This window comes from Megalopta genalis, unplaced genomic scaffold (genome assembly GCF_051020955.1).
Source record: "Megalopta genalis isolate 19385.01 unplaced genomic scaffold, iyMegGena1_principal scaffold0101, whole genome shotgun sequence".
Classification (NCBI taxonomy): domain Eukaryota; kingdom Metazoa; phylum Arthropoda; class Insecta; order Hymenoptera; family Halictidae; genus Megalopta; species Megalopta genalis.
The window spans coordinates 126,281-150,895 of NW_027476170.1; the positions used below are offsets into that span (position 1 = coordinate 126,281).

Sequence of the window (24,615 nt, forward strand, 5' to 3'; positions counted from 1 at the left end):
AAACAATAATAATTTAACATTCTCATTAGAGATGACTGTTATTATAAAACTTCATACGCACATTTCTTCTCTTTAAAAATATAACAGATGATTAGAGTTTCGAGCGAAAAATAGATTCGATTACGGTACACAGTAAATGAATTACGAAAAACAGACGTTAAAAACGAAAATTCAAACAAACAGTCACTGTTTTTCTTTTTCGTAATCTTCTTACGTTTCACCAATACAATTAACATTGTGATATCTTGTCTAGAACGATTTATTTCACTGAATATTGATCTTCTTCGTTCCTTCAGTAGTTTCTTAAGCATTTTCGTAAACTTGGCAGAAAATTTCGCGAATTCAGTATTAAAAAATGGAAATAATTTTTGTGATATTTTAAGAATTGTATTTCACATGTTTAATTTTCTAACAAATAATTGTTTAACTGAATTTAAATAAAAAGTTTGCTACGTTTTATTCCATAAATATAAAGTTAATTATGCTTGAAAATAAATAAAAGGTACGGTAATTGGCTATCCCACGATCTTATTTTACAGTACAGTGACTCGCATTAATATTCGGACATCTTTTAAAGCATAATAATTTTATGCGAAAGTAGATGAAATGCGTATGCCAAATTGATATAAACGACACAGTTTAATAATCGTTCACGAACTAATTACAGTACCGTGAACTCCATATTTAAAACAAATTATCATTTAAACAAACAAGTTATCATTTAATTCGTAGTAAGGGACTCTAACATCAGCTGCCATTGTCTTTATAAAAGACAATGAATAGGTATTTTTATATTTTTCGTTAATATATTATATATTATATATTTAAGAAGAACTACACAAAGAATAGTTATTGGGAATAATTACACTACCAATTACATATTGAATTTGTAATGCATTTTTTTGTGAAGAACAATGAAATAATATTACATGATACTACGATATAATGGCACCATTTTTATTAGAATCGAATAATCTATAATTGAGAATATACATTCTTACAATCGATCAGACGTTATTACAAATAAAAATGAATTTTTTAAAATCTTTGTTTAATCAGCTTCAAATTATTTTAATTGTCTTTTATATGAATTTCTTAACGTCTGTTTATTTTGCCTGTACAAGTGTCTGTAACAAAAAAGTAAAATCATTTCTTTTCTCAAATAATTCGTTTTTGAGAAGATTATTGTATTCCAAAGAGGAACAATTACGATTCCGATCTTGTATTGGTTGATCCGGGATTGAATTGGTTGATCTTGTATTGGTAGATAGGGAAACATTTAATGGGAATTTACAATTAAATGCAAGTAAAATCGTCAGGCTGCTTCTCAATGGTGTCTGTAACGATAATGTTGATAACAATAACCGACTGACGTACCCTCCACCTTGCTGTCTAGGTAGTACTGCAAATTCGTAATAATCAGAAATCGTTAGGAACCGAGGAACAGTTGCGACAAAGAAAAGTTCGATTAGATTGCGAAAAATTAATTAGTAGAATACTGAATTAATGCTAGAACTACTGAGTCTAGATAGGACTAACATATATTGTTTCATAACAATGATAAGAATTAATTTATTCGAAATTCGTACGAGCTTTATTATACTATATGCTTGAATGAATAAAAGTTTATAAAACAATGTCACACTTGTTTTATATGATTAATATAAATTATATATATATAAAATTAGATTATGATTTTATATAGAATGTTTTATTTTATAATTTCGGTCACTGTAACAGTCAAAATCCGATACAAGTCATTTTGACCCGTTGCAAAAGTTCGATTATTGAATTGCAGTAACGAATTACACAAAATAATGTATTTTATTTGTTTATTTACTGCCGGATCAATCAACATAAACGGAAGAAACATCGTGTAAACGACTAAATTATTGATGGTCACGGTTGACTGTCGTGGTGATGGAAGTGCAGTGAATTCTCTCTAATTTACTTTCAGCTTGTAAACAAAAATGGACAATTTAGAAAGAGGAAACACGGTTATTCGAGCCTCGTGACTCATTTTCACAATTGCCGATTGTCAACAATTATAAATACGAGATGCAATGTCGAATAAATGTACCTCCTCTTTCCAAATTATACATTTTTATTTATAAGCTGAAGAACAATTAGAGAGAATTTGCTGTAAAGTTGAAAATAAACAAACGATTCCTTCAAAACGTCTCTGCCGAAGATAAAACAAACTATATCTCAGATACGTTGCATATTTAGTACCAAATCCGCTAAGCAACAGAATTGGGTATTATGCGAATTGTTTCGATTAAATATGTATCTAAAATAATTATTCGAACGAATTCTTTTCAGTCAAATATCTTATTCGAATAACAATTATTAATAACTAATAACAATTTTTAATAACAATTATTCGAATAACATTACTCTAAACAAATTATTCTATCTATTCGGATATTTCTTTATTTTATATTCGAATAAATGACTCGAGTAGAGATTGTAAAATTATTCGAATAGTAATGGATATAATTTGCATCCGAAGAAAAATTATTTAATGCATCAATAATCACTCTACCTGAAAGTAACAAATTTTCCGATGCAGCAGTTGAAAAAAAGTTAATTGTAAAAATTAACAAGAAAGAACTTAATCAACACACAATAATTTTTGTACAACTTGATCATTTTTCGAATTAATTCCTGTACAAATAAATTATTATTCGAGTAACAACTTATCCAAATAAATTTTGAATCAAATTCGGATAAATTGTTATCCAGATAAATTTTTATTTATGGAATGAAGTTGTATTCGCTGGTCTCTATCTCTCATTCATCATCCGAATAAAATATTGTCCAACTCTGATTAGTAATGTAATGATTATTTCATCCATTTCTCGGTTTGTTAACAATACGTGGAAAACTTTGTCTAGTTAAAAGTGCACCCCTAAATTGTCAATTTTTCGTGCAACTATTCAACGTAGCAGGCACTGCAACAAAAATCGGAACATCTTGTTGCTGGAAATTGAGTCAACTTCGATATACAGCGGCTAAAAGAAGTATTTGCACATCATTCTTAAAACGGAATAACTTTTTGTAATTGGGCTAAGCGACCTAAATTTTTTTATGGATATTAGAGGGATTAGTTTACTAGACAATAACTAAAAAAATATTTTCAAAAATAGCAATTTGTTGGCCTGATAAAATAAATGGAATATGCTGTTTGTCTTACTTTTTCATGTGTGCCCATAACGAAAATTTAAAAAGCGCATTTCGTAGATTTCGGTAATCTATTTGCATATTGAAAATTTCATTGAAATTAAAAATCGTAATAGTTTTGTCCCGATTTTTGACATTTTCGACCAATAACTGTCAGAATTCTGTAGTTTTTAAAATCTTTCAATGCTTGTAACTCGACTCTGCTTTAATCAATTTCGATTCAGCATGCAAATAAGTTACCGAGATCTACACAATGAATTTCTTAAATTTTGGTCATGGGCTTAGATAAAATAGTTTAAGGACCAGCAGTTTCTTTTATCATGCCAACAAATTGCAATTTTTTGAAATAATTTTTTAATTGCTTGACCCAATTACAACGTTATTCCTTTTTAAAAGGTGTGCGAATACTTGTTTTACGCACTGTACATACAGGGTCTTCCATTTAAACGTTTCCACCTAAATTGACTAGTATCAAGAGACGAATACGATGCAAAACAAAGATTTTTTGCAGGTAATTTTTTTCGGAGTATTCAAGGTTGTCGATTTTAAAAATCATTAAGAATATTATAATTACCATTGGCAATGTTTGGCACAGTTATCTTTCGGAATTCGTTACTAAATGGTTCATTTTATTAATGCTTTAACAAAATCTGTAGAATATATTGACTAAAGTACAGACATTAAGGTATACTTAATGATTTCTCGATTAAAAATGAAGTTTTACCGAGATAACTGTTAAAATCCGTCCTACCTCTCTGCAACCGAAGAGCATGAAACTTATTAACCCGTAAACCAACAAATCGTAGACTATTTCATACCTCCTTCTCGACAAATCTCGACTACGTGTTCGATTCGCGGAAGATATTTTTCTCTTCTAACATTAGATGAGCATTTCTAAGGATCCAATCGTACAGCACCTCGTTGTGTCTCATCTAAAAGAAAATAATTAATTTTGTATCAATTATGATACGCATAGAATTTTGCAACTTGTCCTGCAATTTATACAAAAGTGCAATTTATACAACTATTAAATTGTATTAATTTCTTAAAGATAAAAACTGAACGCTATCACTAAAAAATTTTGAGCACCCTCTTATATTACAGCTACAATTTTTATATTTAATTACATGTTGACTTGATCACTATAACCGACTATTAATGATAAGGCAGCGCCTGATCCAGTGTAAATAGTTAATAAAAGATATTTTTTATTTTCTAGATTAGTATTTCAACCTGTTTTTGAAACTTCTTCTATAAGCAAAAAATAAATGTAATGTGTGTGCTATTAGAATTAAGCTCGACTACATAGTTTACCTGGCGAAGAATCAGAAATTAATTTCACGCATGCTGTTATTTAAGGCAGAAACTAGATTATGGATTCATGAAATTATGACTAAAGTAAGTAGATCAATAGCAAAACAGCAAAATCACTGTATGAAGTTCAAAATACTGTTGCATTATTTGCGGCTAATTAACGCAGGTTTCTGTATGTTGCGATTCGTGCACGTTATTTATACTTTGCATAATAGTTCACAGTCGAGTCATAATTAAACAAGTAAATATTTACATAAATTAATACTTTGTCATGGAGCAAACTATTAAGCATAAATGTAGAATTCTTTTCCTCGATCTACATCATTTTAATCTAAAATTAAAATTGTCTCGTTCTAAAAGATACTATTAGGAACGAAGAAATGCTAATAATTGTAGCTGTGAAAGAAATCGTAGTGCAAGGAGTTAATAAATTAATCATGAATCTTAAATCTTGACAGTTGAAGAAGAAACTTCGTGTCATCAATATACATACAGAAAATATTACTCACGGTCTTCGTCGAGGTTAGTATGCACTTCATGAAACACATCAATCTCTCGTTCCTCGGGAACTCGCCTTTCTGTAGTCCGTCCAATAGTTCTGCACGATAAGATCGATGAAAATAATGTCGCGGTGTTTCAACGGAGTAAGAATGAGTTATACAGACGAATATCCGATTTACTTCAGTTAATTATACCTTCGGTTACATTTGTCTTCTTCTGACAGGGCTTCTTGAGATGCATAGCAGTATTCTTGGCCTCTTCTAAGGTAATTTTTTTCTACGAATGGAAACGGAGTCACTTCTTCGCGCAATTCGCGAATACGGAATGATCGATATCAACTCACCCTTTCGGCTACCCAAATGATCGCAAGCATGAATAGAAATCCTATCGCGAAACGATGCTTAGGTTCCTCATTTTGAACTGTTGCAGCTCCGCCTGATTATAAATCTAGGCTACTTCTGCAGCCGCCTCCCTTTGCAAACAGATACCTAGCTTGCGTCGACCTCTTCACCAAAACAATATATTAAACACTATCTCCAAAAGTATGGAACAACAGTGTTATGTTTAAGCTAACTCCTGCAGACACATAGCCAAATGCTTATCGCATTTTATCCGCTACAGATCGTATTAAATTGTAAAGGAAATCTGTTAGCTATACATTCTTCATACTATTATTCACTTTGTGAAACAAAACTTTTGGAAAGTTGTATCATTTTTCAAAATTGATATGTCACTTAATTTTTGCGGTGAACAAAAGAGGATCGCAAAGACAGTATACGAAGTGTTCAACTACATGCACGAATTTTCTTAAGACACAATTCTATCAGCTGATCTAACATGAAAATCATGTTCGTGATGTCTAAACTGCGGATTTTATGCATTTTTGACGAAAATAACTAGGTTAAATAGAAAACAGTGAAGACATTAGATGAATTGAAGAATGTCTTTCTAATGTGTGCAACTTATTAAAATGGCGAAAAGAGGGAAACATTTTTGTTAGGCTTAAAGTTCTTGTAATTAGCTTAGACAATATTTATTTTGCACACAAATCGGCAATCTAGTGATGACTGTTGCGAAAGTCAAGAAGTGATCACATAGAAAACCTCGAAAAATAATTATTATAAGATGTCCTTTAACTCCTTTGGTAAAAATACTGTTAAATAGAGATTATTTTGAAAGGTGTTATTTATACCTTCGATAGAAATAGGGTTAATGCTAAGACACTATTCATGGATCAGAGAACTTCTTATTAATTCAAGAATAAAGCTGTTATTGTTACTCACCTTTAAGGTGTTACTCGCCGCGGGTTGTATATTGATAGCTTTTCAGACAGAATAACTTTTTTAAAATTAATCTAAATGACTCGAATTTTTTTAAATGATAGAGGGACTAATCTACGACACAATGGCCGTAATACCTTTCTTTAACATTGTTATTACTTGGAATGTCAAGGTTTTCTCTCTCAGCTTTTAACGAAAATTTATAAAATACGTTTTGATTTTGATATATGAGCTATAAACAATTAAATATCACGGAAATTATAGTTTTGTCTCCATTTTTGACACTTTTAACCAATACCCGTTAGAAATCTGCAGTTTTTTTAAATCTTTCAACACTCGCGGCTTGACTCTGCGTTAACTGTTTTCGATGAAGCTTTCAGTTTGCAAACAAGTTACCGAGATCTATAAAATACATTATTCAAATTTTCGTTATAGGCTCAGATAAAAAAGTTAAAGACGCCAGTTTTTTCATTTTTTGTTATTATTCCAAGTAATAGCAAAATTAAAAAAAGGTATTACACAGCCATTGTCTAGTAGACTAGTCCCTCTGACATCTAAAAAAATTCAAGTCATTTGGACCAATTTTGGAAAAGTTATTTCATTTGAAATGCTCTCCACATACTTTACGCGGTGAGTGTATTTCACACACATAGTCGACGTATATGATAGCCAAGATTTCAACGATGGATGAATTAATTTCGATAAAAACTTTTATCGTTTTAGAAAGCATTCACAATTGATCAACGATCTATTATCTGGAGGTATGAGGTGCGTTCTAGTCAATGAAACAATGAAGTCTAATGCATATCAGACTGAACACTATCCGGGGTAGTTTGCCCGACGAATACAAAAACTACTTACAGTAAGGAGCATAACTGAACCAACAACCACAAGCTTTACATAAATCATTATTTATTGCTAGGAATATACAAGAATAACGAAAAATAAACATTACAGTTATTTTCAGCACTGTTAGGAGTAACATAAGAAATTTTTGCAATAATTAATGTCTTGTTATTTAGGAATGACAACAACAATAAATTGAACCGGTTTTGCACCACGTTCAATACTTGACAATATGTAATATATCCTTTACTTTTAATATTTCGTCCACAATCCTTTTGCTTGCAAAACTGCACTAATTCGTTTTGGCATACATTCTACTAAGTTTTTGCAATAATCCGGAGATATTTATTCGCACTGTTCTTGAATTCTATTCTCAACAGCGTGCTTAGGGTCTTGAAAAATTAGTCAATATTTTTCAGACATTCTGAAATAAGGATGAACAGCTTTTTTCTTAAGATTACCACTGCCACGTGGTAAAAAAATATCGAAAGTTGGTATTTTTCTTGACTTGTTCATTGATTTTACGCGGCACAGAGTCCCCCTTCAGCTGTCAAAATCAGTGGTAGGAGCACATGGCACTCGATCGATTGACCACGTTGTGTTTCGCGCCATTGTGTCTCATTGGTCGGTGTTTTTCATTAATAACTCGTAAACAAAGCCGCAGATTGCATTTTCGCAAAGGAAAAAGTTACTTAGAATGATCTCAGCTACCCCACATTTTAGATATAAATACACTGTTTATTTTTTCATATTCTCCAATCTTCTTAACAATAAATAGTGATTTATATAAAACTTGTAGTTATTGGTTCAGTTATGCTCCTTATCTCGAGCCAAGAATCTGTACTCTTTCATATTCAGTAGTACCGGGCCATTCGGACAGTAGGAGAACGAACAAATTTTGTGTCTTTAAAATACGAATGCAATCTCCGCTTCCGCGGATCATCCGAGATGTTAATAGCTGTGCCCGAAAAGGAGGAGTAATGCGGCCCACGTAATACGTTGCGCCAGGATGTGCAGGAATTTTGCAATGCTCGTATCGTCGCCATCACTTCCGAACAGTTTTCTGTTGAGGTGCTTCTAATCTCGATTACAACTAATCGAAAGGAGTCAGGCCATTGACACTAGACGCTGCAGATTATTCTCGTTCCAGTATTCTCTCCTAACTGGTGCAATTTCGGGTTCGGTAGAGGCAGGTGAGAATAGGGTAATGGCCGTCACTTAAGCAAGAATTGCAATACCTTTCAAATATGAGGCAACATATTTATTTAAAGTAATTTTGTATCGATTTTAAGCAATAAATTATAAGTGAAAAATACAAATAATAACATTGATTATAATATATTTTTCACTTTGTATACATATTTTTCGAGAAAATCAAGATGCATGAAGTGCATCTGTAGCATATTTCATTGTCTCATCTCGTCGATATTATCAGAAGATCTTTTGGTCGTTTCACCTAGTTTTATCTTTTATATTCTTCTTCCATATTTTTTTCTGTTCTTCTCTTTGTTCAACATTCTTCAAGGTGACTATCATTATCCGCATATCCATTATTTATTAAAAGTGAATATAAAAATCTGAAATCAATAAAAATCAAATATAAGCTGTACGACAGAATTATAGTTTAATACATTCACGCTGTAGGAAAAGTCTAACAATTAGTACTTACACCTTGTGTTGCGTGAACAAAATATTACATCAGCGACACGTCATTACAAAATGTTAGGATTCGGTACAAAAAATAGTGGCAATTTTTGGAACTACTATTTCATAATAACAATGCTGACTGTTATTGCCTGTTGACCGCCATCACCCCATTCTACCCTACTATGTTTTTTGTAGTCTTCCAAACGTAGAGAAGAAGGGTATCGATTCAATGTCATATTTTTTAATTCAACGTTCTCGTCTTTCCTCAATTTGCTGCACGACTTTTTCTATAATATAGAGAGTGTTTTGCACTGGACGTAATAGAGTTTTTCCGGCGATTAAAGAGGAACGGAAATAATATCACAGTCATGTCTAATGTGTAACAATAACGTATGTATTTACAAATTACACGTGTACAAACACTCGAATTATTTTTACAACATAACTGATAACACGAACTACATTTGTACAATGTGCGAAGCACGGCTTCTTTGTATGGTGCAAGGGTGCAAAGAAAAGTGTAATGCAACAAAACCTGTATTTAGCGACAGTATCGCAGAAGATCGTTAACGAACGATGCTCAAAGGCAAGCATCATCAGGCGCTGATTACCGAACGGTTGACTAGAAGAAGGGACAATTTGAAAGTGGCGTTCGACGGGCATTTGGCGGTCTGGTGAACGTATGGCGGTGATGCGAACTGTTTATTTCGCCGCGGCATTCATCGTTGCCAATTGAAAAATACCACAACATAGCACAACGTCCAAATCTCGTAAATGATCTCCCCAAGTATTTTTCAACGTCCTTGATTCAGCTGCAATAAATGCCTAGGTTTTATACAGGGTGTCCAGAAGTCACTCCCAATCGAGAAATAAGGACTTCTTAGATAACCAGAAATAATGGACAGTAAATTCAACAGAGGTAAGTCGCTTAGAGCGAACTACATTTGCAATTGCATCGGCCAGTGTAATACAGCGCATATGGAGGATACAAACATTGTTAAAAATTCGTCCACGGAATCCAAGAAAAGTGGAATTAAAAAATTGGCAAGTATCATTGTTTGCATTTAAATTCAAATAGATTTTATCCAATTATTTAAATTTATTTATTTTTGCAGATCCAATCAAGATTTACAATATAGTTCGAGAACTATAATAGTACAGGCATGAAGAACTGCCGGAGATAATAATTGTGAACGGAGCCTTAAATAAAAAAATGGTATTCCTCTTTCTCAACTTATTTTTGCATGTAGAATCACCCCCTTGCCGGTTGTACCACGATTTTCCGAACACGCGGTATACAGAATATTTAGTAAAAGAACAATAAGAAGTGATGTACGATTAGTTTTTATTTGTATGGGAATGCGAGAGCCGGCCCAAAACATGTAAGACAAAAAAAAGTTGTATCTCGAAGTGCCGCCTGACGAACAAAAGCTTATTAGAATTTATTAGTCAGTTAAAGAAACTAATAAAATTGAGAAAGGATCCGGAAAGCGCGTATAGAAACACGATGAATTAGAAGGAAACGGAAAAAGAAAAACTGCGACGAAAGGAAAAAGTTGTCGAAACATCCATCGTCGGACACCTGGATAATGCAAGAAATATCTGATGGTAAAATGACCATTACGAACGACAATGCCAAGTTTGACAACACTTGTTTTGACTAAAGAAGTAGTAAATACTTTGAAGGTAATAAGTCAAGAAATGGGCAATATCCTGCAGCGAATGCCTTCTGGGTGCGAGAGAGTTACAGAAAGAAACGTGCGTCTATGAGCCTCGTAATAACACTCAAAATGATTTGTGCTTAAATATAACAATAATCTGATAGTAGAGCGCGGTTGTGACCAGTTGTATATAGAAAATGGAAATCCTTACCCTAAAGAAATTGTCTCGAGCAATAAACAAGCCAATACCGAAAGATATGATAACGGAATAATTAAAGGTCGAGTTGAAAATAAGGAACCATAAAGCCGTAGCATACATAAGACTACATCTATCAGATGAACAGACCTTGCAGTTTGCTACAGAAAACAATGCTTACGAATTCTGGACGAAAATTAAAAAACATATGCGTAAGCAGCACAGGATCAAAGGATCGATGCATGCAATGGTTTAAAGTTTTTCAAAATGGAAGGAAAAGAATCCGTGAATGATTATGTAACACGAGTGGTCTTGCGACGAAGTGTGCGTCATTGGGATTGTAAGCGTCACAAGGAGAACTGGTATATTACACGCGCGCGCGGTTCGCGGAATCAATGATCAGTATAGAGATATGAAAGAAATTTTGAAAACGCAACGCGATAAATCCCTTAAAGATATATGAGAAAATTGTAAAAGATCGAGAAGAGATGGCCGCTGAGGAGAAGCAGGAGCTGCCGCCCAGTGTATATATGGAATTTAACCACACTCGACTACGCAAGTGCAGGACGTCTACCGGATAAACATTGAAATTCTCAAAAAATTGCGATGTAATCGATTTGAATGAAATTCACAGCATGCATATAAGTAATCACGATCTACAATATGCATAAAAAGTTAAAAAACATGAGTTTTGGATTTATATTGTCACTTGAGGTAATATCAATATTAGAAAGAAGCATTTTAGTCATTGTCTGGTAGATTAGTCCCTCTCTCAGCTATACAAAATGGCAGTGAATTAGTTCAGATAAAAAAAAAATATTATTGTGGCTTAAGGTTGCGTTTTAATCTAACCTGGGTGGGTCCAAAAACCACAATTAACTAACAGCTGAGTACTTATCCGTGTTCATACCCTCGCTACCTATCCATTACTGGGTGATACTTTGCAGAAGTTGGCTGGTTCAGAATGATCCAGTCTACTTACTCCACTTTCTTACTTCGGCGTTAGTGCCCCTTGGGACCTTCATCGACTTTGACTAAAGTAGGAGTGAACGGGATAAGTAGTAGTAGTGGAAGTAGCGCAGGTGGGGGCGGGGCGGAGTTTAATCCTCCACGAATGGCCCTCAGCAATTTTGACTGAGGATTTCTTGATTATGGAGCATACCCTCTCGCAGGTCGAAAAGGTATGGAGGCGTGGGGTTATCTGCTCGATGGGGGACATCCAGTGTATTCCCGGTTTAGGGCTAGCAGCGTGTTCGATTGAGAGTGTTCACTAGGATGGACCATATTTTTCGACCATCGCAATTTTTTTCATGCGACTCCTTAGATTTGTTCGATTTGATATAAAAATAATTTCTGAAAAAGCGAAAGTCTAAGAGTAGGAGAGACGTGTCATAATCTACTTGAAGTTTTAAAATTTCTTTAATTTTACTCCAATTCTATCTGTAACTCCATTTCAACGTTATCGCTAAAAAAATTATTATTATTCAATAAAAGTATCATTTCTTGGCTATTTGATAACAATATCTACTTAAAAGTTTAAATAGTTTATTCGAAAGTCTAAGCATATATGAGTACGAGAGTACTAGAATATGAAATGTAAGTGACTGTCAGCACGGTTTTGCTTACTGCGATTACTTGCGAATCTTTCGCTTAATAAATTGACCTCCGGAGTGTTTATGTTAGATCCTTTAAACACTTTCCACTATTTTACGTTTATATTTACGTTTATACTTACGTTTATACCTTTCGTATGCTCTTCAACAAAAAAACTCGCTTCAGTCCAGGCCGAAACTCCGAACAGTTCGCATCGGAAATAATGCAGTGAGTATTTTAAATTATTCTTATTAGATCATTATGAATCACAAATTGTTGGTGTTAAGTTGTCAAGAAACGGACAGTTCGATGTTAGTAATTAAAGAAGTAGAAATTTTCTGGGAAAAGTCGAGAGAGAATTCCAGTAAAACAAAAATCGGGTTATGTAACTAAAGTGGAAAAACTTTATAATAAATGGCGAACGTTCTACAAAATCGCGAATCACGGAAATGATCTACAAAAAAGGCGAGAACAGGAATTTGTAAATTCATTAGATGATTGGAAGATAAGATATTTCTCCGGCAACAAAGGCAAAAAGAACGAGCCGGTTCGATGGGATCTAGTGATCACAATTTAACAAAGAAAGAAAAAAACAATCAGAGCGGAAGAAACAAGAGGAGGTGCGATTGCAACGAGCTCAGGCATCATCGACTAATTTTGTAATTATTTCTAATGTTTTCATATATATCTCTCCTAGTTATAGCAAATATATTTTTACGTTATAGATTTAGTACAATTAAAATGATGCCATCGTCGATAAAGCGACGGAAGTCCCGTTAAGACTGGCGGAGTCTCAGGTATCTGACGATGAGGACACCGAGGCATTAGACTGCGACATACCTGGGTCGAGTAACCTTAAGAAAAGATGAGGAAAGCAGATGGTTATTACCCCAAAATTAGTAGGTGCTTTAGATTATTTTAGAGTAAGCGACGTTATGCAGTTCGAATCGTTATGGCTTCGGCAGAAGGTTTAGGCCACGACATAACTGATTTAATAATAAATAGTTACAAGAAATATTCGGAAAACTTAATCCAACAAGGTTAATTATTCATTGGGACGCTACACTTGTATCAGATATAAGCCAGAAAAATGTAGAACGATTACCAATAGTTATAAGTTGCGGGGAAATTAAAATATTATTGAGTATTCCAGTCATACCATCGGGTACTGGTTCCGACCAAGCGTTAGCAATCTTTCCTATGAAGAATGGAATTTTTCAACTGAAATAGAAGCCCTTTGTTTTGGTAGGATCGCAACCAACACCGGAAGAATACACGGAGCTTGCGTTCTATTGGGACAAAAGTTGGAGAAGGAATTACCGTATTTGCCATATCGCCACCACATTTATGAATTAATTTTACGTGCTACATTTGAAATTAAAATGAAGAAGTCTACGGGTCCAGATATATCACTTTTTAAAAAATTAAAAAATTCATGGAGTTCCATAGATAAAAATAATTATAAGCCTAGTACAGAAGATGAATTTATATGACAAAATGTAATAGATATCGACCAAAAGATTAAAACGACACTACAGAATTTACAACAAACACAACCAAGGAATGATTACAAGGAGCTCATAGAATTAATGATTCTAAAGGCAAAGTGGATGGCTAAGGCCATATAATATATAAAAATCTATATATTCAGGGATGAATTTCATTTAAGTAGTGAGGAAAATTTAGAAAATATTTAAGATAAACAAATCTTGTACGTGCCTTAACGCGATTATTTATTATTAAATCAGCTTTGCAAATCATTCGTTGAATTCTGTTCGAACATGGAATTATTTAAATTAAAATATCATTTACGAACTTTGTTAATCTTCACTGTACACCTTGCATAAAAATTTCGTATGGTACACATGAGGTGTCATGCACACCAGAAAATTAAAACGGCTGTCTCGATTAAACTACATATTATTTCGGGTCCGAAAAATTAGTAAATATTCTTCAGACGTTCTAAAATAAGGGTGAACAGCGTTTTTCTTAAAAATATCACTGTTACGTAATAAAAAAATCCGGAAAGTTCTCGCTTCGTGATTCGTTCAATACTTCGAACGTGGCTCGAGTCCGTCCCGACCTTCTGTCAAAGCCTCGTGCTGCGGACTCTCGAACTTCACGCCGTCACCTCTCATTGGTCAGTGTTTTTCGTTAATAACTCGTAAACAAAGTCGCAGGTTGCATTTTCGCAAAGGAAAAAGTTACTTCAAATGACCTCAGCTACCCCTCATTTTCGGCTGTTAAAATAATTGTGAAACACCCTGTATATATATATTTGCTTAGATACGCACAACTGTGTCTGCGATAGCTCCTCGGTTAAAATTAGAATTAATAAGTTATCTATATAAATATAAACAGATTGACCAAGCCATCAGTAATGCTACGCTTCAAAAACTGATCAACCACTTATGGTATTTATCACCAGAAAGTGTGGGATTATCATTTTTCGATCCACATATTTCTTTAGAAATTAAGAAAAAGATGATTGAAGCACTCAGCACAGAAAAGGAACAGAATTATAAAAAATTGGTTATCCATATTAAAGACATCGAACAATACATAAATATTAGCATAGATAATTTTGTTTGTACACAAACATTGAAATTTTGTTCAAGCTTCCATGTAAATATAGATTGTATGTTTGAGGACCCAGCATTGTGAGAAACAGATGAAAATTGTATTGCGGCAACAAGAATTGAAGGGAATTTACAAATCGTTAATGACACAGCTAAGCGAGTAATAATGTTAATGAAAGAGTATTTAACTTGTATCAGTAAGGACGAAAAAGGAAAACAACTTGTAACTGTGAATATAAACAGTATTACCCTACAGTAGATAAGAAAACATTCAGTTAAAACTTATAATAAATAACATCAATATTTACAAAGTTGCATACAATTAAACTGTACAAAAAATAAAGATAGCATTAATAAACCATATTATTTTTCAAATTATTGTATAAAAAAATATTGCAATATTTGATTAAATAAATTATTGGAATTGTGAATAAATTAATTTTTCTGTTACAATTATAGATATTAGTCTAAAGTGACATTTAGTAGTCAAATAACGTGCTAAAATCTATATATTTCCCATTTTTAGTGAAATTTAATTTTTTTTGCATAAACAAAGCCGATCTAACACATTTTCCCGTGGTCTGATCAACTTTATCTTTTATAGAATTTATATTTTTACGGAATGACTGGTTCAGGCTATGGTATCGGGCTGCGCGCACCCGTTCGGCCAGTACCCTTCTATTTTCGGGACATCAGGGGCAGAGGTAACGGCTGGTGCTCTTCCAGCCATACCGGTCACTGCCATAGGTAATCCAGTCACATTGTGCACTGGCTGGACCAGTAGTTCCGCAACCACTGCCAGTACCCGTTATAGTAGTCCAAGTTTTTGAATTGCACCGAACGGTTCTTCAAAGCCAGCTAAAAAATGATCTTGAGAAATTGGACCGCCTTATAAACCACAGTCCGAACCATACCGGTCGGTGTGGGAGCGTCGACGACCTCGATGCTTCGATGGATAGGAGGGCATGACTCCATTGGCCGAGTAATAACATTCCAAGTAATAACAAAATTTAAAAGAAGTATTTTAGTAATCGTTTAATAGACTAGTCCCTTTATCACCTAAAACTTCAAGTCACTTCGTTGAGTTTTAAAAAGTTATTATGTTTCAGAAGGTATACCGACACTTTTGTGGCATACTGTACTTGGTCGATCGTAACATATCGAATATCTGGCTCATAAACGATAATGAATACGTGTTCTTCATGGAAACCTCGTTGATTTATCAGATGTCTAGACAAAACCGATATTTTCCCATCGGCTTTATCACTATTATGATGGGACTTGACCATGCACTCGACAAAGATTCGATCACCCTTTCCGCCACGAGCTTGTTTACTAACACTGTTTAATAGGAGGGTGATCTCCCACATCGATTCGGTACTAAATCAAGTAACTCTATTATTTCGCGCTTGTGTACTGAGAACTACCAAGCTTACACAACTCTGTAGTAATTGAAAGTTACATATTTTCATTCTGAATGTTTCATTTAGGAATGCAGCTCTTCATTTGTGGTAAAATTATCATTTGTTGGCGATTCCGGTTGCCAATTCCGAAGATTAGGAATTTCTCAAGCTACAACCCGACCCATGACTCTGCAAATTCTGAGAAAAATGACAAACTGGTTTTTCTGGAAACTGTTATACATTTAACTTTCTGAGTACTACATATTTCCATATCGCAAGTACCTACAACTGAATATAATATATGACACTTCTATGAGATGATGTGCGATTCAGATTCTGATAAAAAGCTCCACATTCTACACTCACATTTAAACCCATGATTTGTAAGCGTGAATACTGTTGACAATTTTGCCCACTCTTTAATTACACATGATTCGTATTCAAGCCAGTATATAGGTACTATTTTATGCTGACAAGAAGGCGACCGTAAACAATGATGGTACGTTTGCTCCGAAAGCCTTTTTCGCAGCTGTAGACTATATATACAGTTAGTACATTAAACCGAATGAAATGTGCGTCAAAATTATTTTCTTATTATAATTCATGTAGTAGCAATTAAATCTTAGTATATTAATCCTAATGTAATTTCGATCCGAATTTTGGTAAATAATAAGTTTAAGAGACGGCAGTTCGGATTACTTCGACTTTGAAATATGTTGTTATGTATGTATGTTATCTATGTATGTTACCGGCAAATATATGATATACAAGCATTCCATAGAATGTTTGGCGTTCATAAGTAAAGTATAGAGTATTCGAGAATTATGTTAATATTAGGTTATTTGGGTTAGATATCCTACTTGTTAATTCTAGACCATACGATAGTAGAAGTTATGTAATAGAGATGTATTAATTGTATCTTAGTACATTGAATATATTGGATAAATATTACGTTCGGATGACTTTCACGTTGAAATATATTGTCAAAATCATCATTCCGAACAACTTTTCCCTATACATATTGCCGTTGATAATAATGAGTTAACACACAACTGAAGCTCGTGGCGAAGGCATTCGATAGTTAGTTGTTTGGTGTGTCTTTCCATAATATACAGTAATTTGTCCACGAGTGTAACAATTTGGCTGTGCCATGAGAGTCGCGGTGGTATTGTTACGCCTATGTGATTTATCTATTTTCTCACTAGGCTGACGCAAAGGTCCTCGGAGTTTGTCAAGTGAAAACAAAACAAATTGATCTGCTTGGGTGTGAGTCAGGTAAGAAAAACCGCGGAGCTACAAGTTACGTGATAGGCACATATTAGGTATGTGTGCGTGCAATCGTGGCATGTGGCCTTCCAAAAAGTTAGCATTACTAGTTCTGGCATTACTGTATATTCATATTAATGTACACATGATAATGTATCATGAAAAAAAAATAGGTATCAATGGCGGCGCGCTTCGCGCGTGCGGGTTTCGTAGCGTGAATGCACGAGAACGTAAGAACATAATATCTTCTCGTCGATGTATATGGAGCCTAGAAGACATGGAATTCAGTAGCGATATGAATCATGCGACGGGGTAGCGTCTCGCACCAAGTACTTGAGTGGCGCGCTGCTTACATATATTTTCCATGACCAAAACTGCAAAAAATTTTATTAGCGGTTTATTCTTTTAAACCATATTGTATTCAATTTTAACGATTGCCCAATTGTTAAGTATCATCATGTGGGTATAAAAAGTTGTCAAACATGTCAATAGGGACAGAAACAGTTGAGATATCAAAATATCAACTTGACGTGCAGGTATAAAATTTTTCATTTTATACTATATTACATATAGTATTTTCGTTTAAAAAGTACATATCTTTATAAAAACGTATGGATATTACAGAAAGGTATAAAATTAACATTAAAAGACGAAATAAATAAGCATGACAAATAAAGGTACGAAAATATGAAAAATACATCAGCTTATTTAAAAAGTTTTCAAATAGTACGAAACAGAAACTGTATTTTAGATTTTTAACAATAACAAAATTTTATATTTCAGATTCATTCCATATTTAGAGACTGCTCCACATACATATTTCGGACTGATCTTTATTATATTACAGACAAAGTTCTTTCGAAATGTTAATATTTGTCACCGCTGTTCTCTTCGAAAAATAAAATGCGCAAAACTCTTGCGTATATTGATACAATACGCACCGAAATCCTTTGAGTTATCACAGTACAATTTAGTATCATCTTTTGGGTCACTTGTTTGCAGTCGTGCAGGTTACAGAAACATTATTCGACACCTAAAAAGTTCTTGACCAATTTACGGAAATAAGAGTACATTCGAGGTACATAGTAGCTCTGGATATTCCTCACGCTTTGTGAAATCGTAAACCGTATCACCGCATCGATATGGCAATGGCGAGGTAGTGAACGAGGAAGAGAGACGTATTACGTATAATGCGCCTTGCTTTCCAACTAGCGACAAATCTCTTGAATAACCCCTGATATTACGACCATCAATTAGTCACTTTACCAACAACATAACTCTTGCTTAATGACTTATCTCTTGACTTGAGTCTTCGTATGTGTCGCTCAGTTCACTTAAGCTAATTTTATAATACGCGATCCCTTTGTGTTCGCGTGGATCGTAATTGCGGATCAGAGATTGTTCGTTCTAGGCGCGACTTGTCCGCAGTTTTTTTTTCGTGTAGCAACTCAAAACTGTACGCTTTATACGCTTTGAGTCATTACATGACGCGCTCGCGCCGCGAGATTATTGTTGGACCAGGTAGCGACAGATGTGTGTGCACGATCGATTGCAGTCTACACATTCGTCAAAAAGGTGTGCTATCAAGGTGTGCAATGACGAGTAATATCCAAGCACCAAGAGCTCGGGATATGCGATTCATTGTAAATAAACAAATGATAGCGCATATTATAGTAACGAAGTAATAATAAACACATATCGTAATCTGCAATATTATGTATTGAATATGATATGTTTATTTCATAGTGAGTACATCCTCCTTTTGCTTTTTATTACCTCCAGTATGCGATTTGACGACGGTTGAAATTGCATAAGAAAGGTAAATACATTCTTTTTCTATTTTGTCTAATAAAAGAGATTAATGTAAATAACTTAAATAGGTTAATAAATTATCTTTATTTAGGACAAATATTACCATCATTTAACATAAATAAATGAACAATATTTTCTACTTTTGTATGATATACATACAGGGTGAGAGCTGACGCAATTTCACCGACACCGGATTTCATTCGACATTGTTTATGGATTGGTACGTTGAAATCACCGACGTATGTTAACATTGTCACTCATTTCTTCGATAATTTATTTGCAATGTGTATATACTTAATATAATATTTATCGACATATATTATCGCTAACAATTTATTTCAACAATTTATTTCACGTATAAAATACGTGATAGGCTGTATGTCTCATTAAGCTACTAAAGGCTTCATCCGTACCATATTTTTTTGAGAATCCATTACTCTGAATTTACCGATATATTTTCGAGATAATCGAGTTTGAAAATTTGATTTGTACACTATGGCTATTACCACCAGAGAGTATGTACAAAGAGTATGAGAGAGAGTATTTACGAATTTTCAAACTTGTTTTTCTTTAAAACTGGATCCTAATAAAAAAAATGTTACTCTATATCTTCTTCATGTTTTTTTATGAGAAATCACCTGGTACCCGCCTTTGTATACCTTTCGAGAACACCCTATATAACAGATCATTACTGGTGGGTAGTCCCACGGAGATTTAAAAAGGGGGACATAGAATAGTACCGCGGCTCCATCTCGCCTAGCCAGTTATCTGGATGTTGATGATGGCCGGCCTCATCCCGGGGTGTGTGTGGGGGGGGGTATTATTTCTCCCACCTATAATCCAATGTTTCAGCGATGCGGAGGGTCGCATTCCGCACACTGGGGGGTTGTGAGTACCTCACCTCCCTTCTCCTTATAGGGGACAAAGAATCCTGTGCTGGCGGGCGGTGGGAAATTCGACCAAGCGTAGGTCTCCCCGCCGCTTGCTACCTTCAGCTACCCGGGAGCCCTCGGCGCGGTTGCACTAACAGATATTGCTGAAAGGTGCATAATTAACAATAAAAGATGAAACTAATAGGTGTGACAAATTAAGAAATATATACGAAATATACATCAAACTTACTAGGTTATTTAAAAAGTTTCCAAATAGCGGGAAACAGAAACATGAGTACCAATTAATATTAATTTGTTAAATCTTTAACAATAACAAAATGTTATATTTCAGAATCATTCCATATTTAGGGATTGTTCCATATTTCTAGATTTCCCTTTACTATACTACAGACAGGGTTTTTATTTCGAAATGTTGATATTTGCCGTTCTCTTCAAAAAATACAATGCTCGAAATTCTTTTGTATATTGATACAATATACGCACAGACAGAATCCCTTTGAGTTGCTATCACAATACAACTTAGTATCATCTTTCGGATCGCGTGTCTGTAGCCGAGCAGGTCATAGAAACGTTATTCAACACCTGGAAAGTCCTTGACGAATTTACGGAACTAACGGTGAATTCGAGATACATAGACGGTCTGGACATTTCATCAGGCTTTGTGAAATTGTAATCGCGATACTGCATCGATAGGGCGAGGATAACGGTGTAGAAGAGAATGAGGCCGTGAAGTTACGGTTGAACCGAGTAGCTTATCCTTTCCGAGGGAGAGAACAGGTGCCGGGTGCGAGCGCACAATCGATTGCAGTCTACACTCCTCGTCAAAAATGTGTGCTATCCAGGTGTACACCTAGGTGTACCATTTTTAATTTTTCAATAACACATGTGTAAATTTTCCTTCAATGGCGAGTCATATGCAAACACTAGGAGTTCGGAATATGGGATTCGTAACATTATGGGGAACAAAATGAGAACATATAATAACGAAGAAATAATAAACACATATTGTAACCTGCAATATTATGTACTGAATATGATATACTTATTTAATAGTGAGCACATCCCCCTTTGTTTCTTATTACCTGCAGTATGAGATTTGGCAGTGATTTATACAGATTTTGGATGTACTCGCCCTTTCATCATGTTTTTGCAAACTATTTGAAACTTTAGTTAAATACAGACTAGAATGGTAGTTGAAATACAATGACATACCACCGACTAATCAATCTGGTTTTGTAAAGGCTTATCATGAACTGATATTTTGGTGAAGCTTTCTTTGTCCATAGAAGATGGCTTTATTAATAAGAAAACTACTGTCGCCACCAATCTAGAAAATCAGGGGGCGTTTGATAATGTAAATAATGATATCCTGATTAATAAATTAGCTTATGCAAGATGTTCGACAATACTAATTACATTTATTAGGTTTCTCATTTATCAAAAAGAAATGTTTGCAGACTTTACAAAGGACCAAGTCAGAATCGTTTACAAAGGTGTTCCTCACGGAGGGGTACTGAGTCACCTTCTCTTTATAATCTATATTTCGCATGAAACCGGACCGCATTCTCCGAGTTCGGCGGAGATTTCAGAGACGAAACTGTACTCGGTTGCTGGTGATACCAAAACGTGCTACGCTCGTGTAAGGGATGAACAGCGATAACTCACACACGGGTCAATCAACCCAGGAACGACCAGGACCACAGTCCACAAAACGCCGGAATTCCGAGAAACATCCATATTTAAGATCTTACAGTCGTCTCACTCCAAGAGGAAGGGCTCCATGAAGAGTGGATGATGTGGATTCGACCTCCGACTACAGGACCATTGTGAGACGGTCCTCTAGGAATTCCATAACTTGTTATCAGGCAGACCAATTGGGTTAATACCCGCTAGTAAATAGCGTAGGGTGTACGAAGGATCAGTTCCCGCGCGTAGCTGCCGAAAACTCAAAAAATCACTGTCGAACGAGCTACCGTTGCGTTAGATTTCGTTTAGCAAGTGTGATAGTATGGAGCCAAGGGAACATGGCCACAGGCTCCGGGAGGATCACGGATGTTGCGACGAGACCTAGGGCTTGAGGAAACGTGGTATGCGTGTCGCATTTAGTGACCCTTCGTCGATTTTCGCGATTTCTTCAGAACGAAATTTTTTGAACCAATTCTGACACGCGCGTTCTGTTAAGCAATCGACGCCATAAATTTCACATATCTCTTTGTGAGCCTCAGCTACTTTCTTGCCTTTATGAAAATGAAAATGTAAAATGTGTCTGAAATGTTCATTTATGGACTCCGTGTTAAAATTCACAGCAAGCTATCAATTGTAAACAAAACTATACTGCACTTTTTTCTCTATAGTAACCTAATCGTGTCAACTACCAAAGCTGAAGGCAACAAAATTATAACCTTAACAAAAGAATGACAATGCAAACATAACGCTATCTATGGTGCAAACCGAAATTACTTTCTTGCCAAAGCAATATATTTAAAATATTAAAAAAAATACTTTTGAAGACATATGAGGAAATCACATAGCAAGGAAATCAGAAAGAGCAAGATTGAAAAAAAAACTTAGCCTCATCGGGTCCGGAATCGCGTCCAAAAGATTCGTAACTCGCTCGCTCCTCCAACCGTCGACGTTGTAATTGTACAAAGATTTTGCTATAACATGCATACCATAGTTTCATATCTTGAATTTCGTGTTTTTAGTCAAATATTCGCTTCTTTGAATGAAAATTGTTTAATATTGCATAATATACTTATTACGTGGACAAAATCACGTACGGAGAAAATGTTAAAAGATCAGTTTCTGTGCAATATTGTTCCATCTCTGCAAAAAATCTGACAAAAGTTGACATCACTGTTTTTGGCAATATTCTTCGATATTCTACGATATTCAACTGAAAAATCTGTAATAATTAGGTTCAAAATAGGCCATTTTCTCAAAATTTTATGAAACCACCGAGGAGGAAGGAGAAGAGAACTCTTCTGGAACTCTGCTAGTGGGTTGAAATTGGCGGACTTTGTCTCGGTCACCTATCGATCGGTGTAATTTATGTTGGAAAACCGTCAAGGACAGCTTTGATCATTTTATCATTCTCGGTCCTTTCACAGAAAATTTTACATAAAAGAGGCAAACACGTTCTTTTTCAATTTTCTCCAATTAAAAAGATTAGCACAAATAACTTAAATGGCTTAGTAAATTAGCATTATTTAATATAAATATTATCTTTATTTAACATTAACCCATTTAAATCGATCCACCCAAATATCTTCGAAACCATCGTTGATATTAAAAAATGTTTTATAAAAGAATTTTGAATGGTTTCGGGGGACGCGTAATTTGACATTAATAAGATTTTTCTAAGTGAACGCGTCGAGGACATATGAAGGTCAACTTTATTTTTTTTTAATGGAATCATATATTTTTTTATCATAGGAATGATAGGAGGGTTCGGGAGCCACGTGACGGATAAGGAACTAGAGATAAATAAGGGTAAAACAATGGTAGTGAATGTTGGGCGGTGAAGTAAAGAAAAGAGAGTGTATAAACGGGGAGAAGGAAATAGGGGTTAATGAGAGAAATCTGGGAAGTAGGGAAGAGATATTTCAGAAATAATTTCAATGGAAGGATGTGACTATGTGACAGATTAATATGGCCGGTGGCAGTGTATGGAAGCCTTACGGCAAAGATACATAAGGTAGGTACTAGAACTGGACTGGGTAACTCCAGGTTACGCAGTAAAGGAGGAAACAAAAACGGTAAAGTGGAAAGTATGGGCTGCTAAAAGGCATGAGGTTTCGACAAAAGCTGTGAGGAGACAAGGGGAGCGATTGGGCGTGGCTATGTCTGGCATAAATAGAAAGAAGGGTAGTAGACAGGACGAAATTATCGAAATAAGAGAGGTAGAGAAAGAAGTATTTGAGCGAGCGAATGGGCAGAACGGTTTTAGAGAAGGAGAAGCGGGGCGAGGAGTGAAAGAAGATAGAATGAAGCGGAAGAAAGATGTAAAGAGGGGAAAACTATAGTAAGATGGTGAAGTCTCAATATAATAAGTGGTATAGGGAGGTAAGAATGGATAGGGTATCAGAGTATTTGAATAGAAGAGGGAAGAAAACGAGATGGTTCAGGATAGCAATGTGCAGATTAGGTAACGAAACAAGGGAAGGATGATGTTGGCATAATGAGGGAGAAAGGATATATTGGAGATATGGAGGGGCGGCAGAGACAAGGGAGCACGACTTAGAGAGGTGTATGGAGGAGGATGTGATACAAGGAAAGACAAAGAATATATTAAATGAAGATGGAAGAGGAGTGGTATGGATGGAGAAGTTAAATGAAGATAGGAAAGGGAATAAGATGGCGGACAGAAAAGATAGAGTAGAATGAGTGAGGAAAAACAACGGAAACGGAGATCAAACAAGGGAGGATGACAGAGAGTATA

The 24,615-nt window shown here is 34.9% G+C and overlaps 1 protein-coding gene and 1 long non-coding RNA gene across 2 annotated transcripts; both read right to left on the reverse strand.

Moving 5' to 3' along the window:
- Positions 1–4,022: 4,022 nt before the first annotated feature.
- LOC143262244 (general odorant-binding protein 72-like) lies at positions 4,023–5,472 on the reverse strand. The gene is made up of 4 exons (XM_076528154.1): positions 5,342–5,472; positions 5,193–5,274; positions 5,007–5,095; positions 4,023–4,115 (listed from the first exon to the last, which is right to left on the reverse strand). The coding sequence occupies exons 1-4, from the start codon at positions 5,369–5,371 to the stop codon at positions 4,023–4,025; spliced, it is 294 nt and encodes a 97-aa protein (XP_076384269.1). The 5' UTR covers positions 5,372–5,472.
- Positions 5,473–19,346: 13,874 nt separating this feature from the next.
- LOC143262254 (uncharacterized) lies at positions 19,347–21,673 on the reverse strand. The gene is made up of 2 exons (XR_013036150.1): positions 20,404–21,673; positions 19,347–20,317 (listed from the first exon to the last, which is right to left on the reverse strand). It is a non-coding gene; the product is annotated as an uncharacterized LOC143262254 (long non-coding RNA).
- Between the last annotated feature and the right edge of the window lie 2,942 nt (positions 21,674–24,615).

Coding starts and splice junctions, on each gene's coding strand:
- LOC143262244 (XM_076528154.1), bottom strand. CDS start 5,371: ATGCTTGCGATCATTTGGGTAGCCGAAAGG. Junction 5,275..5,341: donor TCATTTGGGTAGCCGAAAGG/GTGAGTTGATAT, acceptor TTCCATTCGTAG/AAAAAAATTACCTTAGAAGA. Junction 4,116..5,006: donor TACTAACCTCGACGAAGACC/GTGAGTAATATT, acceptor ATTTTCTTTTAG/ATGAGACACAACGAGGTGCT.